An 18,497-nucleotide genomic window follows, 5' to 3' on the forward strand; every position below is an offset into this window, starting at 1 on the left:
GAGAAGAATCTAGAACTTGAGTTCACTGGCATTGGCCATTTCCAACAGATATGAGGCAAAGTGTCCCTCTGCCCCTCCCAAGGTGGAATGTGTTTGGAACTTTGAGAAGTTTAAGGGACAGAGTCCTTGAATAGGTTTAAGGCAGAGGAGCATAGATTCTTGTCAAATGAAGGAGATGAAAGCTTATCAGGGTGGGTGAAAATGTAGGTTTGAAGTTACCATCAGATCTGCCATTACCTTATTGAATAGCACAGCAGGCTTGACGGGATGAATGGCTCCTGCCCGAAACGTTGATTTTCATGCTCCTCGGATACTGCCTGACATGCTGTGCATTTCCAACACCACTTTAAATCTTGACTCTAATCTCCAGCATCTGCAGTCCTCACTTTAACCTTGAGGGGCTGAATGGCCTATTGTAGTACCTTGTTTGTATGAGATATCAAATGTAATAATGACCTAAATCTATTTCTTCTCACATTGATTGAGCAGACCAGCAAGAGGCCAGACCATTGCAGTGTACCTGGAAAGGATGCCATTTGGATACCTGCATACACAAACTTGTTAGGTTGAAACTTTAACAGACACACGGGGAGGGATTGAGAAACTCAGCAGGGCTGCTCCTATCTATGGAAACAGAAACAGTTGAAAGTTTCAGACTAATAGGACTCTTCTTCAGAAACTTTCCCAACTTTAGAATTAGAATTCCTACAATGTGGAAACAGGCCCTTCAGCTCAACAAGTCCACACCAACCCTCTGAAGAGTAACCCACCCAGACCCATTGCCTCTACCCTGATTAATAACCAAACACAATGGGCAATATAGCATGGCCGATTCACTTAACCTGCACACATCTTTGTTTAGTATCTAAACCAAGAATCCAAAGAAAGTCAAAGACGACAGATGCTGGAAATCAGAAACACAAACAGAAATTTCTGGGGAAAAAAACTCAGCAGGTCTGGCATCATCTCTGTAGAAAAAGCAAAGTGAAAGCGAACAATCCCAGGCTTCAGTGAATTCCGCTTCACAGTGAGAGCGAGATCCGACACTGACTAAAGGAGCAAACAGCCACTTGGACCGCCACAAGCCAGTCAACCCTGTGGCAACTTTCTGATCTCTTTTATTTAAAGCCCAGAAGGATGGTGAGGCCCTGCCTTCACGATCAACATCAGGCGAGCCTTTACCCTGCTGCGCCACGGCAGGTTTCTGTCACCCCCGGCTTGCTTTAGGACCCCTGCAAGACGGTGTGACACTCTGCTCTATCTCCACAGACCTGCTGGGTTTTTCCAGTAGTTTCTATCCGTGTCCTCCGACCTGGATGTTGCTCTTGTGGCCCTAAATCGGACCCGGTCGGACGCTCTTACCTGGTCCCCGCCACACTCCGCGCGGCCGGCACCGGACTGCTGCATCCCCGCCCACAGCAACCACGCAGGCGCACTCGTGCCTTTCCCCTCCCTCCCCAACAGGGCAGCACCCTGTGCGCAGGCGCACGGGGGTGTGGCCCGCCCCCCGAGGTCCCGCCCCCTCCCACTGAGCAGGCGCGCTGCCGGCACGTGACCGTCCGGGCTGTAGCCGCGCGGGGGAAATGGCCGCAGCCGCCGCTCCGTCCCTCAGCGCCATCGCCAACGACACTCAGAGCCAGGCGGCGGCGGTGGCAGCAGCACCAGGGGGGACTGGCAAGAGCTGCCGCTCGGAGGCCAAGTGCGGCGGCGCTGGTAGCGCGGGCGGTAGTAGTAGCCGTTCCCAGGCCGTTCTGAGGCAGCAGCAGCAGCAGCTCCGGCAGCGGCGGGACGAGGAGGAGAGTGAGCCCGAGGCCGGCGGCCCGCAAGCTTCAGGCTCCCCGACTGGACACAGGGCCACTGGAGCTTCCAACTCTGGGCTGTCCCGCAACCTTCCCCAGCAGCACCAACAAGCGGCCAAAGGCAGCAGCGGGGGCCTCAGGGGCGGCCAGCAGCAGCAGCAGCAACGGGGCCGGGAGGAGGCGGCGGCCGCCGCTGTGGCGTCTGGTAACAGGAGGCAAAGTCTGGAGAACTCGTCAGACGGAGAACCACTGAGCCGCATGGACTCGGAGGACAGGTGAGGGGGTGGTTGTTTCAGGGGGGTAGGGAGTCCTTCATGACCCCAGGGGCAGTCACTCTTCCAGTTTCCCTCTCTTCCCTTCCCTCCCCTCCCCCCGGGGCTCCAGCTTCTCAGATGAGGTGAAAGTATAGACCTTTACGCACTTTTTCTGCCGTCTCCCCACCGGCGGCGGGGAGATTCCGATTCTTCCCCACCCCCACGCTCCGTTTTATTCCCCTTGCCCTTCTCCCGTCCGTTCCCTGCTGCAAGAATCGAAGTAGCTGTCTCTTCCCCCCCCCCCCCCACCTCCCGATTCAAAATTTTTTTTTTGTTTCTCCAGCGCTTGAGTTCCCAATTAGCAAAAAGTATTCGTTCTTTCAAACTAGTGTCGCTTTGTCCGAGAAGGATACGCGTAGATTTTGTCGTTGCGGGGTACTCGAAAGATAAAGTGGAAAGTATACTCCGAGCCCTGCTTTATTTTTCGGAATTTTTTGGGGGGCGATGGAGGTGGTGGTAAGGCTCTGTGAAATTTGCACGACGCCTTCTCGGTAGTTTTAAGCTGTTCTCATCTTTGTTATGAGATGGCGCTTTCCGAGTTTTGGGGGAAAAAAAAACACCTGGAAAAGCCCAAGTTTATGTAACCGTAACATGAGTTGAATTGGTCATACCGGTGACTTTTTGAATGTCAACCATCCAGTAAGCAAAAGATTAGTCATAGTCCAGAATAAATCATACCTACCCTCATTGTTTGTTTCAAATCCCCACGCAGATGTGATTTATGCACTATCCTTTTAAGTTATAGTTTTTGCCATAATATCGTGTTGGATTCGTAAAATTGCAAAACAACGATTATGAGCGATGCGTTTGTTCTTTAATAGGGCAAAGCTCCCTCTCAAAATAGCGTTTTGGTGCAGCTGACAGTTTGGATCTGATTTACTGGTATTCAGCTTTGCGTTTTAAATATGAAAAGTTGACTGTGTCAGCTTGGCTCATTGGAAGAACTTGGATGCGACTCAAGGTCGTGGGCTCAAACCCCACACCAGTAATTAAGCATGTAATCTAGGGTGACACATCAGTGGGAGCGCTGCATTGTCAGAACTGATCTCATTTAGATGATGTGGTGAATTAAGGCATAAAAGATCTGGAACTCTCTTTGAAGAAAAGAGACTCTTTCTTCTCTCTCTCTTTTCTCCCCCCCCCCCCCCCCCCCCCAGCTTTTAAGCAACGATTCCCCCTTTATCTGATAGTAGAGTAACAGTTCACCGAATAAGTTTAAGTTGTTATTCTACATATGTGAGTATGTTTCGAATTCACCTGACTGTGAAGTGCTTGGGGGTGTCCTAAGAAGGTGCTGTAAAGGGGAATGTTCCCATGAACTAAACCAGATTTTAAAACTGTTAGTTGTCCTGGGGACTTGATTAGGCAGTGGGTAGATAGTAACAATTTTGTTCATAATCTTTGCTCTAATTTTGGGTCAAGTTACATATTGTTCTTTGAATGCAGTTTAACTAGTTTGTAATTTCAGTGGTATAGGTAAATGTAGAAGATTGAGGTGTTGTGTTTTTGCCATCTTATCAACAGTTGACTGTTTTGGAAGGAACTTGATGCTTGGTTTCAGGCTGACAGACTGGTATCATAAATTGAAATATATTTAAATTATTGCAATACTGCATAGGTGTATTTTTACTGTTTTCAGATCTCAGTAGGAGTACTTCAGATTGGTTTGCATTTTAAAGACTGATTGCAATAACAAAATTAATCTATCCAAAATTACCAGTAGTGATTGGTTTTCATTGTTGCAATCAAAAGTCAAGCTACGATTGATTGACTTTTTTTAAACGAACAATGTATTATAGTTCATATTTATGCATAAATATAAGGTGACAAAGATGACAAAACATTCACATAATATTGATTTGTATTTACCAGCACTGTTCCAGGCAAATTGTGATATAGTTGATGTATTTGTTTTGAAATAAATCCTACTTGGTTTATTTTAGTGTTACTCAAGTTGATTGATCTTGTATGCTAATGCCACTAAATGTCAGCAACTGCATAAACAGGTAAAATGCTGTTCATGAGGGAATTTTACATTTGCAGTTGTTATATCTTTGTTTAATTTGAATGTGACGTGAACTTTGGGGAAAAAAAGATCTTGCTCTAGTTGGATATTTTGCAACAGTTCTGTTTAGTTGTCAAGGATATTCTTGAAATCGAATTACATGCAAGATTTTAATTTAGAGCAAACTTTAGAATTGAAGAATTGCAGTAGTGTTTACCCCATAGTCTTGTGTGTATAACTGCAGTTTAGTAATTTGTTTAAGTATATTGTGTACATTGCTCTTCCCTTTGTGTATCAGAGCTTTGTGGCTGGTACTTGTTACTGTACTTTGATTAGCTAAAGGTCAGGTAATGCTGTTGGACTACTATTAGTCATGTTGATGTGACCAAACACTGCTTGGTGTTAATTTTATTCAGCATAAATACATGGTTTCCAAGCAGACGTATGTGAAAGAGAACAATTGTACTTTGGGACTGGACAGCTATGTGCAGCCTTGACTCTCCAGTATTTCCTAGTTTCTTGTCTCTCTTTTGAGATGGGGATGATCATGTTCTTCAATTAAAGCTTTTGATGGGCATACAGGTGACTGCGAAGGCCAGCATGCAACCAGGTGATTGTCCTGCAAATAGACCAGGACACAGTTTAGCTTTCGAAGAATTGCTGTCTTGGGGTTTCCTTTCCTTACATCTAAAACATTACAAGAGACGGAATTTATAAATCCATCCATTCAACTTTGTAAATACGAAATAATATGCAGTGTTCCAGGTAGACCACACCTTGAGCACTCAGGTGGGAAAAGACAGTATTCTTGGCCTATTCAGTTATAACTGAAAGCAAAATTATTACAATAATGTGAAGTATACTATAATAGAAAATCAGACCCCTCACATTTGAAACAGTGAGAGACAAATTTAGGCCTGCTCTGACCACATTTCATCCAATTGTGAACATACCGAATTGATTTTGAGCAGAGTGGTGGATGTAAAATAAAATTAAACACCAATGTTTAATTGATGATTCAAAACCCCATGGTTTTTCCAGATTTGGTGAGTCAATGGCCTTCAATGTCTATCTTGTGATTTTTGACACTTGTCTTTTGAATAATTCTTCTGTTCCATTCATCCTGGAAAGTCCCCAAAATTTAAACAAATACTTAACTTTTTACGCTGGAGCAAATTTAATATGGAGAATTGGTTTTATATGTTTATAAAGGAATTACTTTAAGTGATGCGCATGTTACCATGTTTTTATGATCATCTGTTTCTGAATACTGAATGATTATATTTTATTGCAGCCAGTATAGTTCAGTTGACAGTATAGTCTGATTAAAAATTGTTTCACCAAAACTATTGGGTAATTTGAATGTACTGGACAAAAATGATTTACAAGTATCAAGTCCTATGAAATTGAAAAGCATGATCTAATTGCCTCCCCACTGTGATAATCACAAAAACGCAATTTATTTGAAAGCTGTATTCATGTAATTATGTTGAAATTTATACAGGGTGTTCCCCTGCTCATGCTTTTGTCCCTTACAAAAGTATTCATTTAGGCATGTTGACAGTTTTCTTCTCCTATGAATTGGTTGTCTACCACAGTGACTTTTAGTGTTACCAACTGTGAAAATGGTTCAAATTTTGGTCACATTTGAAGTAATCATAATACTCTCCCATTGTATGAACCCACCTCCTCATGCATCATCTAATTCAGCACTGACTGCCACTCTCCCTTGGCATAGAAATTGACCAACCACATAACTCTAAACTTCAGTTTTGTCAGTCATGAATGATTTTACATTTATAGCTTGAAATATTTTAGACTAGGAAAAATATCCTTAATGTCCTGGCTGTTATCCCTGATCTCCTGGTCAGTATTCCTCAGTCAACTTCTCGCACTCAAACAGGCTAGTATCTCGTTATTATTGTGTTGCTGTTTACTGGAGTTCGCTAGTGAAAATTGGTTCCCATGTTTCCTATAATACAACAGTGACAACTTTTAAATTATTTTATTGGCTTTAAAATGCTCTGAGATACATGATCATGAAAAGCACTGTATAAATGCAAGCTTTTATTTTGTAAATGTGCCAAAACAACAGTGACGCCTAAGTCAAGTTATATTAGTAATATGGTTGCATAAAATACTTGTTTCATTTCATAAATGTGTTCTTTTGGGAATTGTTACAAAGAATGCTGATCTGAATGCAGTTCAAATGACTTAAGCATGATAGCAACATTGTTACTTAAGGTTTGCTGTATTTCAAAGAAACATAAAATATGTGTGTAAATGAATGGGGGCATAAAGCGATTCATGTATTTCTTCCTCATCAAATATAGCTTTCACAACTTGTATTACCTTGATTTAAGCTCAGCGATTAATACAGCTTTGACTTTGAGAAGGAATGGGAACAGTTGTCTTGTTCTGATATAATAGATGCAGGTTGGCATGTTTGTATGTGATAAATTATACATTTTCCATTAAAACAAATTAAGATTGAATGATAATCCATGGTTTTTTATGCATACTTTTTTGTGTGACTGATCTTAAACAGTGTAAACTGTAGGATGAAAGAACTGGAAAGAATCCACCATCTTTTTGTGTGGGTGAATGATTTCCTGAAAACCCACATGTGTAAATCTTGAAACTGAATTTGAGTTTATTCCTACTTGTTGTGCTTGAATCCTGGACCTGGCCTTTGTGGAGTGGGTCGTGGGATTGGAAATAGTGAGTGACTTCAGCCTTAATCCTAACTTGAGTCTATAGTTTTACTTTGGAAATTTAATAGCATCCAACAGACATGATTTTCTAACTGTCAAAAATGGAGAAATGGTTCATGTGACATAATGCTGCAAGCAGGCTAAATGCCCGGGTCCAGTTAGAATTTCTTCCACAAGTAGTTTTCGGAGATTGTGGAAGAATACGGATGCATTGTTTCTTTTTGGGCAGTTTAGAATTTACCAAAGATTTAGAAGTATTAATACTCCAGTATTCGAAGTTCCGAACATCTACCTTCAGCACCTATTGCATTTTGTTTTGAAAATAATTGCCAAGTGTAGGTCTGAGTGTTCTTCCTTTGGTCTGCTTTTCTTTTGTAGGAAATTGTGGTGATAACCAGCACCATTTCCTCTTGCTAGCTGCATGATATTCACCTGCGAGGAACTGACAAAACACGCATGTAATGTTTTCCTAAGCAAGCTGGTAGTGACCGTTTGTCAGATTGTTTTGACATCAAAACTTGAAAGGTATCTAAATTTGGTTCAGGCCGTTGTTCATCACCTCAAACTTCATTTTGGTCAGTTATCACCTGTCATTTACTTGTGTTTAATCTTACTTAGCAGCCTGGCCACTGACATTTGATCTAAAGTCAGACTTTAGTGAGGAGATCACAATTAGCACTGCATCTGACATTGCTACCAAAAATATTTGAACAAAGAAAATACATTCATCTAGTTATTCTCAAAACTTCCAGGACAGCCTGTGATCCATGGTATGTTGAGGTGATTTGCTCTATGTGGAAATGTTTATCTTCTCTTTCTGTTAATATTCCAAGATTCTTAGTGCCTCAAACCTGAGATGATACCTTTGCAGGGCACATGTAGATCGTTCATTCTCTGCAATTGTCGCACAAACCATTCTAAGGCTAGAGTTGGAAATTCATGAAAACATTGTGAAGTTTATAAAGTATTTTAAGTTTCTGTTAATGGTGTACATTGGGGTCATGACTTCAAAACTCTCTGCCAGTTAAGGTTTGCAGTACTTGCAAAAATTGAACACCCGACATTGTAAGGGTAGATGTTAATTCATGCTGATACTTGTTAATGTCAATATTATGCTGAAGTCTGCAATAAGAATGTGCATCCTTGCGTATTTGCCATTTATCTTATGGTGTGGTTAGCTTATTTATAGTGGGATGTGGGCAGAGCTAGTTGGAGGAGTAGGGTCAATTGCAGTGACGAGGGGAACTTTTTAAACAGAAACTTAAGGTGCAATAGAGTAATCTAGAAAACAATCATGTTGCTGAAATCTGGATGCATGGAATTTGTGCCCACTAGAGAATATCTATCTCATCCTTAATCAGAAAAATCTTGAGAAACAAGAAAGATGCCAATGTGAGCCAAGTGCATTTTGTATGGAATCATTGGATTGATTAAAGTTTCAGTGCACCATATTTGGCCACAGTTGTTGTGGCATGTTTCTACATTTGAAAGCAATTATGAATGCAACTTTTTCTGTTTCCACAATGAAGATGAGCTGGCTCGTATTGCAGTGTAACAGGCCTAGCATGCAGAAAATGTATTAGTATGGACATTAATTGCAAGGAAGGACTGATGCTCATAACTTTTTTACTTCAACTTTTGTCCATGATTGAGGTTAGATAAATTTTTCAGCTGTTCTATGATCCAGTTACAAACCAGGCTTTGAGAATTAACAAAGTAACTCAAGTAACATGAAAGCTCAGTTAACAAGAACGAAAGGTGCAAGTGGAAAGAAGTGCCTCCCACCTAACTCTGCTCTGAAGATAATTTCAGCCCTCAGCAAATTAATCAGCCTTCAACATATTGACATAAATGATAGATATCCAATTTTGTTCCTTTCTTGCCATCAATTCAGTTTTGTTGGTGCATTGCAAATGTTGCTACTTCCCTCTAAAGATGTGCTTGAAGTTATCCTCCGCATAGCATGTTTTGTTTTCCTGGATTTTCTTTAGTCCTTCAGTTTTTCACTTTTACTGTATATTGTTTCCCTTTCATAATTCATTGTTTTGCCACTGTTAATTGTCTAATTAATCTGGCTCTCCAGTATTAATTCTGTTTGTATCTGCCAGTTTTGTCATTTGTACAGTTGTCATATTTAATCCTAAAGTGAACTTCCAATCTCCCAAAATTACTTATTCCACAACGTTGCTTGATATTGCCTTCATTCACTGGCTAAAACGTTCGTTCTTGCTTTTTAGTTAGTTCTGGAATATTTTCAGACATTCCTTGTTAGTTTCCCCCATATTCTACAATATGTAAATGTGAAGTTATCCAGAAGTTGTGTTCTTGTTTGTACCAGATCATTTTTTATTTCAATGCTTTGGCCTATGTTGGATTCTGGCCAAGCAGCATATTGCTATCAAAACAAGTTAACAGGTCAAACAATCTTTGTTCTGTAACGTCCATGCTATAATGCAGATGCAGCTGTATTCGTTGTACTCCATTTTCCCTATAAACCCTATCATTTTTTTTCTTTGTTCACGAGATGTTTTGTTGTTGTCTAGGTCTGCATTTGTTACTCATGCCTAATTGCACTTGAAAAAGTAACGTAAAGCTGCCTTCAGGAGCCAGCAGTGTGCTTTGTGATGTGGCTACATCCAGAGTGTTTTGAGGGAGGGAGATCCAAGATCTTAACAGTGACAGTGAAAGAGCAGCAGTATAGTTCCAAGTCAGACTGGTGTGTGACTTTGAGGGGGACTTGGTGTCCTTGTTATTCTAGGTGGCAATTCCTTTAGGGCTGTTGAAAGAGCCTTAGTGAATTGCCGTGCATCTTTGCAATAATACACACTGTTGCCAATGAAGGAGGAGAAGGGACTGAATGTTTGAGGTGCTGATCAAGTGGACTGCTTTTCTTTTGAATTGTTTCTTGTGTGTTGTTGGAGTTGCACTCATCCAGGCTAGTGGACAGTATTCTATTGTGTTCCTTATTTGTACCTCAGAGGTGTTGGACAGTCTTCAAGAGTTAGGAAGTGAATTGTTTGCCACAGAATTCCCAGCCTCTGTCCTGCTGCAGTGTTTATATGACACTGTCCAACGTACTTTCTGGTGCACAGTAACTCGTTAATGTTGAGGGATTGAATTGTGTTGGTACCTTGTTTATATTGTTAAATAAGCTTTTCTCTTTTAAAAGTAACAATTAAAATTGCTTCTACCATCCAAATGTGGACATTCCAGATCATAATTATTTAACTATACACAGTGTTTCCTCATTTTGCTTTTGATTCTTCTACCATTCATCTGAAATCGGCACCTTGAGGTTTAGGGCCCTTCTGTCAATGGGGCAGTTTCTGTATCCACTTTGTCTTGTCCCCTTATTCTGACCCTATCAAATCTCTTAACACCTTCCAAAGAAGGCAATCCCAACTTCTGCATCTATCCATGTAACAGAAGCCCCTTATTCTTGAACTATTCTTTAACTTTTTTTCATTGTGTGATGCCTTCACTTCCAAATATGAGATCTGACCTGAACTGGAGTACAATGTCCAATTCTGCAGACAGCATATTTGGAAGTGAGTTTCATTACTTTTCTATTCAATGTCTATGTTTATAATGCTCCAACTTCCCATATGCCTATTTATAACCTGCCTGCAAACTTTAATTTGTATCTGTATACCTCGAGGTTTGTCTGCGATTGTATCCTTTTACTTTGTCTGTCTTTATTCGTTCTCCTATCACTTTACCCTTTTCAGGGGTGAATTTCATCTGCCATATTATTTATATGCCTACAGAAGGTGGTTGTTTGCCTTTTATGTTGACTTCTAATTTCTTCAGTCCATCTTTCATTAACTTTATATTTTCAGTCTGGATATCAATTGTATTAGTAAACTCTCAGCTGCCCTTTTTAGTATCTTGCTTCATCATGCTCTGTTTCTTTTGATTATTTTTTAAATTCTCATAACCATTTTGAAGGTCTATGTGCCCAAAGCACCCCCGCCCCCCAAAATGACCCGCAGTCCCAGAATCTGTTATCTGAACTTAAAACTCTGGCCTCTTGAGCTACTCAGTCATCTAGATATTCAGCACAGAAACAGATCCTTCTGTCCAACTCATCCATGCTGACCAGATATCCTAAATTAATCTTGTCCCATTTCCAGCACATGGCACATATCCCTCTAAACCCTTCCTATTCATATGCCCATCCAGATGCCTTTTAAATGTTGTAATTGTACCAGCCTCCTCCACTTCATCTGGCAGCTCATTCCATACATTCATCACACTCTCTGCATGAAAACGTTGTCTTTTTAGGTCCCTTTTTAAATCTCTCACCTTAAACCTGTGCCCTCCAGTTTTGGACTCCAATTGTTATCTGGCTATGCCAAAGCTGTATAATTCCTTCCCTGCACCTTATTGTCTCAATATGTCTCTTGCTTCTTTTAAAACACTTATTAAAACTTACTGTTTGACAAATTTTTTTGGTTGTCTGATTTGATCACTTTCTTGGCTTGGCATCATTTTTTTGTAATGTATCTATTAATGTATATATTAAATGTTCCATATAAATATGACTTAGCTTACTCTGCCCAGAAATGCTCATCAGGTGAGTGAATTTTGCATTCATTGTGCAGAGCTGATGTTCCACCAGCAAAAACACTTGTATTACTGTTCAAAATGTTACTGGAAAAATACAGTATTAAATATTACCTTTCTGCTCTTTGTGACAGTATCAATATTGTGACCTTATGTGACCCTTAAACTGACATCAGAGCATTCTTTGATCTGCTCTGCGTATCTACAGACAACACAACAATATGGTCACTTTAAAATGCTGGTGCTTGTTTGGGTTTGTTTTTTGTTTTGTAGTTTCTTTTTACATAATTATACAGGGAAATGGGCTGAAACCTTTAGTGTTTTGTAATGTGCAAGACCCATGAGATAAGTTGTCTGCCCACTAGACCATGTTTGTTGTTTCTACAAAACCTTTTGAATTGTATGCTTGCTTCAGACTACATAATGATTTGTTTTACATTGCATGTCTGCAAGAGCACCTAATGGTGCACAACTGAATTGAGCACTGCTATTGTTATTCTTCAAGACGTGAGAACAATAATAAAGCTTAAAGCCTGCAATGTCATGGTCTTGTAAGTTGCATTCATGCTCTCTGCCTTTCATTCTCAAGTTGGTTTTTGCAAAGCAAATGACATGTTTTATTAGCCCAATTCCTTTGACTATGTTGTAGGAGTCATAAAATCCTGATTTTAAGGCTTTACTTTAATTCTAATGAGATGCATGGTTACTGGTGTTAAAATGGTCAGTCTGTACCTTTTCAGCTGATAATGTTTTCCAGAGTTAAAATATAACTTTTCTCTCAACTGTCTTGTTGGAAATACTGATGTGAAATGTTAAGTAGTTGAAAAGAAGTGTTCCCGCCACAAGTACTTAAATCGTAGGACAAAATCATTCATCGAATGAGCAGCAAAAATCTGTTGTCAAGGTTGTGAAAAGCCCTGTCAGAGCATGAGTTTTTCAATCGTTCCATTTTGGGATTTCCTTGGCTGGATACCATTCAAAAAAAAAGACAGCTGGTCAGGAAATAGAACCAATTTGGTTGTGTGAATAGTAACCTCAATTCAGAACATTGACATTGCAGAAAACAGATTCTGAGGCTTCCCAGGTGTTTTCTGTCTTTGTTCTCTGTGGCATCTTTCAGCAGAGTTTGTTTTAAATGAAGGTTAAAGTAGTTTTTTTACTAGCCTAGCCCTACTCCTGATACCAATTATTTAGTGCTGATAACCTATCCATCATCCCCTTAATGTAACTGGTAGCAAAGTATGAGAAGTTAATTGATTATAAGTTTACAAAAGCCCAAGCTGAGAGGTAGTAAGACATTGGCTGTACAATGGCTATAATAAAACCACCATCGATTGTTCATGATCTGACAGCAGATTTTAGAAGTTCATATTTGAACTTCTGATTTATGTGTTTCAAATGTTGCATTTATAAGTTTTCTGTCAATTTTCGCAGCAGCACACTTCCAAAGACGGAACACTAGATTTACACCCTGATCCAGCTTCAGCATATAGTATTTAGAGAATGATGCATTTTCAAAGTTCTGTCATTTAGATGAAATCCCATTTCCTGACATAGTTGAGCAAGCAAAAGACCCCTCGGCACTTCATGAAGTGCAAGGCATTCTGCCAATATCCTGGCAGAGCGTGGCTTTCTCAGGCAACACTGAAAGCGGTTTTTTCACAGCTGTGTTGTTTTTGGGGCCTTGCTGTGCAAAACTAACTCCTACATTTTTTGACAAAAGTACTATTCAAGAAATATCTTGAATATGAGGCATTTGGGAATTTTGAGTGTTCAACTAAATGCTGTATGGAAGTTCCTTTGCTTGTTTGCATTGAGCATTGTGATGCTGTGATTGTATTAATGCCATCACCATGAAAGCACTTTGAGGTGTAAACTCAGTAAAATATCAGTCACAGTACATTACAGCATATTGACTACAAAAACAAGTAGATTTTCAAAGTCAGTTTGCGTATTCTGACAGTTTGTATAACCATAATTTTGATTGTTGAATAGTAGGCCATGTCTAACTAATATCATTTTTTGCAAAGATGTACAAAACATTGGTTGCACCCTATCTGGGACCATCTGTAACTGTAGTAAGTCAGTGTAGAATCCTTTGTGGGGTACGCAGTTTGAACTCAAGCATAAGTTAGAATAATTTAACATCAATTCAGCCATAAAGCAAAATATTGAGAGCAAACTATTGGAATTTTTCAAGGAAGTTTTTTTTAAAAAGCAGTATTTCTACATTGATTAAGTTTAAAAACCATACAGCACCGGGTTATAGTAATCCAAAAATGTGCAGGTTAGGTGAATTGGCCATACGCATAGTGTGAGGTGCATTAGTCAGTAGTAAATATGGGGAATGGGTCTGGGTGGGTCACTCTTCAGAGGGTCAGTGTGGACTTGTTGGGCCGAAAGGCATGTTTCCATACTATAGTTAACTTAATCTAATCTACTTTTAAGTGCTGCTTCATCAGGTGGTTGTGGAACAGAATCATAAGGCACAGAATTACAGCAATGGATTGCAGTGTCATGGAATGAGATATTAAACCAATTTGGCTTAAATCTTTCATCTTTTAGAATGATCAGTTGCAGTTCCTTCATATGTAAATCCCAGAACGTTTTTAAAGTTATTGTAATTTCATATTTCAGTGTCAAGTTGGTAGCATACAGGTACTGTATATCAAAGCTTCTGGAGGAGCAGAGCAGCTCTGTGCATAACTGTGTGAAAGCTACTTCCTACTGTGTGGTTCAGTGATATCGTGTGAATAGAGAACAAGCTTTGAAAAATAAGCATAGAAAGTTCTGCATTTAACCTTTTTTGAGAAAGATTATCATGGTTATTGGATAAACAATATGTTTCTGATGTAGAAGTTTAATCAGCTAGAAAATTGACTTTTTCATCTTGTTTGCATGCTAACCTTTTTATTAAAGAAAACTTTTATAATTTGACTTTGAGCTAATTTTATTTACCTTTAAATTTTCAGTTACAAAATAAAATCTGGTGGCTTTTAAGTTTCAGTCCATTGGATCTTACTCAGGTTCTGCACTGAGTGAAGTTGCAATATTTTTTTTCTCAAGAACTTCACTTACATCTATTAAAACAGGACTTTTTGGTCAAATTAAATATTTAGTGTGAATATGCAGTTCTTCCAGTGAAATCATTTCACCTGCAGATTCTATCTCTTTGGATCAAGGACTGAATCCGCAAGATTTCAAGTGGCATTATAAAATTCTCTTTGGTTTACATCATTGATCAAATTTAGCTCTTGGTTTGTGAAGCATAACTATTTTGGTTACTGATTCAAGTATGAATGGGGAGAACCAAATTAAATTTGTTCTCCTTTTTGCTTTTATTAGTTGGTGTCTGTATATATGTTAGAAAACATCTTATGACACAGGTACCAAAAGTTTGAATAATTGAGTCAGTATTATAAAAGTTCTTCATAGCTTTAACAAAAACTACTGAATCATAAATTTACTGGGATCAGATTTAAACTTAAAATTAATTTGTTTCACATTCACTTGGCTAACATTTTCACTAAATAATGGCTGTGCTGTCCTGTACGAAGATTTTCTTGAATTTCTACACTTGCAGATATTTGACATTTCTTAAGAGATCAAGTTGCTCATATGCACTTGATTGTTCAATCCTGTTGAGTAGATATATTTCATTGTTATAAAATAATGATAGGCATCCAGAACTTGCTCTTTGACTGCTCAGACTTCAAGCAGGCATTCTCGCTCTGTCAATTCATGACAATCATATGCTTGGGGGGAGGGGGTGGGGGTGGGAATGCTGCAAGCCATATGCTCAACTTGCTAAGACAGCTCATAACAATTGGTAAGATTTAGCTTTTCTGTCAGCTCGTGTCAAGCCTTGCAGCTTTGTTCCGTTTGCATCAAAAATGGTCCTCAAGGAACCCAGCAGCATTTGTTTCTTTCTAATCAGAGGATAAAAATTTTTTGTCATTGCCCAATAGAAATGGTCAGATAGAATTTACACTAAAATTGTTAAACATGAGATTTCAATGTTTGCCCAATGCTATAAGGTAATGATAAAGACTATCCAAACAATTGACCCAGTTTGGTTTATGCCTCAACTCAGAATTTTCATTTTATATCTGTATTATTGACTATGAATGATCATGTTTTATATGAGAAGTTTGTGGTTAGGAACTATATCTGCAGAACTGGACAGTTAAGCAGAGTGCTTGACAGCTGTCTAGTAGAGAATCTAAACAAGACAAATGAGAGATTAGGTGGTTGCATGCATTGAATAAGTTCAGGAACATGTACCTTATGCCAAAACAGACAATCTTGGAAATGAGCCAGTGTAAAAGCATGAACCAAAATAATTTCTAGGTCAAAATTATTAGTTAACCAGGATAACTCAAAAGAAAAGAACATAAAAATCGTAATTGAAAGATCTATCTAAATCTCTTTCCTGCCAAATAACAAGATGCAGCACTCTGCTCATGTCCCAATCGTGGGTCAAATGTAAGCTCTGATACTAGCATTTGTTACAAGCAATGTACTGTATCACAAATTAGCTAAGAAGGTTAAATACTTAGTACATCTATAATACAATCTCCTATTTACGTTTGTTCCATCCTGAACAAGTCCTAGTTCCCTGGAATTTGTTTGTGCTGATCTATGTTAGCTCCCAGTCAAGAAATATCTGCAGTTTATCATCTTGCCTCTCCCTATCTCTAATCTTCTGCACTCAACAGTACTCCAAGGTATCTTGACATGGCCTCTTACGAATTCCAGTTTCTCATTTTTGCATCAGTGGTGGCTGTGTCTTCAGTTGTTCAGACTTTAAGCTCTAGGTTTACCTTTATACACTAGTCCAAATGCCTCCTTTTAGGAGTCTCCTTTAAGTGGCTCAGGGTCTTAGTTTCTAAACTTCCTGTGAAGAGCCTTGGCTTTCATTGCATTAATGTTGGCAGATAAGTTGTATTCCTTTGTTCTTTGAGTCCAAGCGAATGTGCTTGATGACTGGGCCTCTGCAAAGCTCGATGGTTGAGAATTCCAAAGATTTGTAGGCCTCAGTTTCAAAACAAATTGCACTTCAGTCTTGCTAAGTGTGACATTTGATTTTTTTTTTAATAGAATCATAGAATCCTTACAGTTGCTGTGATCCTTTGCCAAGTGGGAGCACTTAACAAGTGTAATTTCTATCCTGTCAAATATGTGACACTGTATAAAGGAGAGAATTGACTTGGAGAGTTTTGGTTTCCAAAATGATTTGATTTAGTATTATGTTTTGTAAAAGACCACAGCTTGTTTCTCGACATATTGTTTTTGGATGGTTTGAAACTATTATATAAAATATCATTTTAATGTTCAACTGAGAACATAGTACACAGAATGCACTTAACACTACTTGCGTATAAGATTACACTAGAAATATTTAAATGCGTTGCTAGTTTGTTTTGAATTACAGGATAATCGCCGTGGGAACTATTTTTATTGGTTGGTTAGGGTGTGATCATTGGAATTTGGGATCAAGGCAAGTAGCAGGAAGTTTATTCTCTATCTAGATGTGCTGTAAATGGCCACTGGGCAGGGGGAAAAACTGTAATCCACTAAATGTCTCCAGTTCCAACACTGAAAGGAAATAAATTCATGTCTTCCTCAAAATTAAAAGTTAAATCTGTTTCATGCAAACATTTTTAAAGCAACTGAGCATTAGAACACTTGACCTGTCAATACAGCAAAATAACAAATTAATAATATTGAATTTTTCACATACAACAAATTGGCAGCACAGATTTACTTTTCAAATAAGCAGAATTGATAACTTGCTTATCTGTCATTGGAGTGATCAAACCATAGGTTTGTCTGTTCATGATTTTTGTCTTTTGTCTTGTTTGGCTCAGTGTAATATATTCCGGGTCTCCACTTGAAATCATACTTGTCCTTACAAAAGTTAGCACCATGTATGATAGTGTAAAAAGTTGAATTTTTAGATTTATTTTTAAAGGTTCAATTTATAGGGTTGACTAATATACGGGTACTAATTTTGAGGGGCTGAAATTCATGCAGTTCAAAATAATAATATTAGCAGAAGATGATTTGATCACACAACTAATCCCAGGTCAAGAAAAAAAACAATGAATTACGGTAAAGGTAATTACTGGATAAAAGCAAGAGAAACCAGAATGAATTGCTGTTAGGAATTTTTAGTTATACGCTCCGGTACACAAATTTAACATGTCAACCATTTATTGAAATTCTACAAAATCACACTGTTCAACATCATTCTGACCTGTTATAATGGCACACTTAATAAATGTTTCATTTTAAGTTCTGAATGTGTAAGCATCTTGAACTTTCCCACCAAATTCTTCTGTTTCCCTCCCATTTACACTCATATGTTATGAAGCTCAGCAATATTTACAAATTTGTTGAAGAATTAAAGATATATGTAGCCAATACATCTTTTATTCAGATATAATGGCACAATTAAAATTATTAACTTTTTTTTACAATATTAGCTTTTGGAAGTACAGTGAATGATGTGCAATAAGTATCGATAGACTTAGTACCAGTCTGAATAAATGTATGAATCAAAATGTACTGTAGTAAACTAAGTGGGTAAGTAGAGTTATGAATGAATGAGTAGAGACACAATGTAGTGAACAAAGAGCAATGACTAGAGTTACCAGTATGTATAGAAGAATGCGATTTCGTTTGTGTTAAGGGAACATGCAGCTTCCTTTGTAAGAGTTTATAATTTGATATATAGAATAACGTCAGTTATCCAAGCATCAGTGTTCCGAATTTTGGTTTATCTGAATAAGATCTCAAGGTTCTGTAAAAAAAACTTTATTAAATTTAAATAAAAGCACAGCAAGAGCAGGCAGCCGAGGCTGGCAGCGGGAGCAGGAACACAGTCACCTTGGGAACCCTGTTCAATTATCCGAACAACCAGTTAACCAAACAAAATACTCCCCACCTGTCTCGTTCAGATAATTGAGGTTGTTCTGTAGTAGGGTCGACTTTTACACGAGATATATGGAAAATACAAGCTTTTTTGACCAAAAGTAAAGGGTTGGCTTTTACCCAAGTATATATGGTAATAATCACAATTAAAATGTTAGCCTGC

The 18,497-nt window shown here is 38.6% G+C and overlaps 1 protein-coding gene across 3 annotated transcripts in view; it reads left to right on the forward strand.

The window, feature by feature from the left end:
* The first annotated feature begins 1,542 nt into the window (after positions 1-1,542).
* Positions 1,543-18,497, forward strand: part of aebp2 (AE binding protein 2) — a 78,326-nt gene continuing 61,371 nt past the window's right edge. For all 3 annotated transcript variants that reach the window (XR_011955271.1, XM_072562232.1, XM_072562233.1), the window contains exon 1: positions 1,543-2,074. Coding sequence is in view for 2 of the 3 variants with exons in the window: in XM_072562232.1 (XP_072418333.1) it covers positions 1,584-2,074 (491 nt within the window). In the remaining variant the exon portion in view is untranslated. The remainder of the gene's footprint in view (positions 2,075-18,497) is intronic.

Source organism: Chiloscyllium punctatum, chromosome 44, assembly GCF_047496795.1.
Source record: "Chiloscyllium punctatum isolate Juve2018m chromosome 44, sChiPun1.3, whole genome shotgun sequence".
In the NCBI taxonomy this organism is placed as follows: domain Eukaryota; kingdom Metazoa; phylum Chordata; class Chondrichthyes; order Orectolobiformes; family Hemiscylliidae; genus Chiloscyllium; species Chiloscyllium punctatum.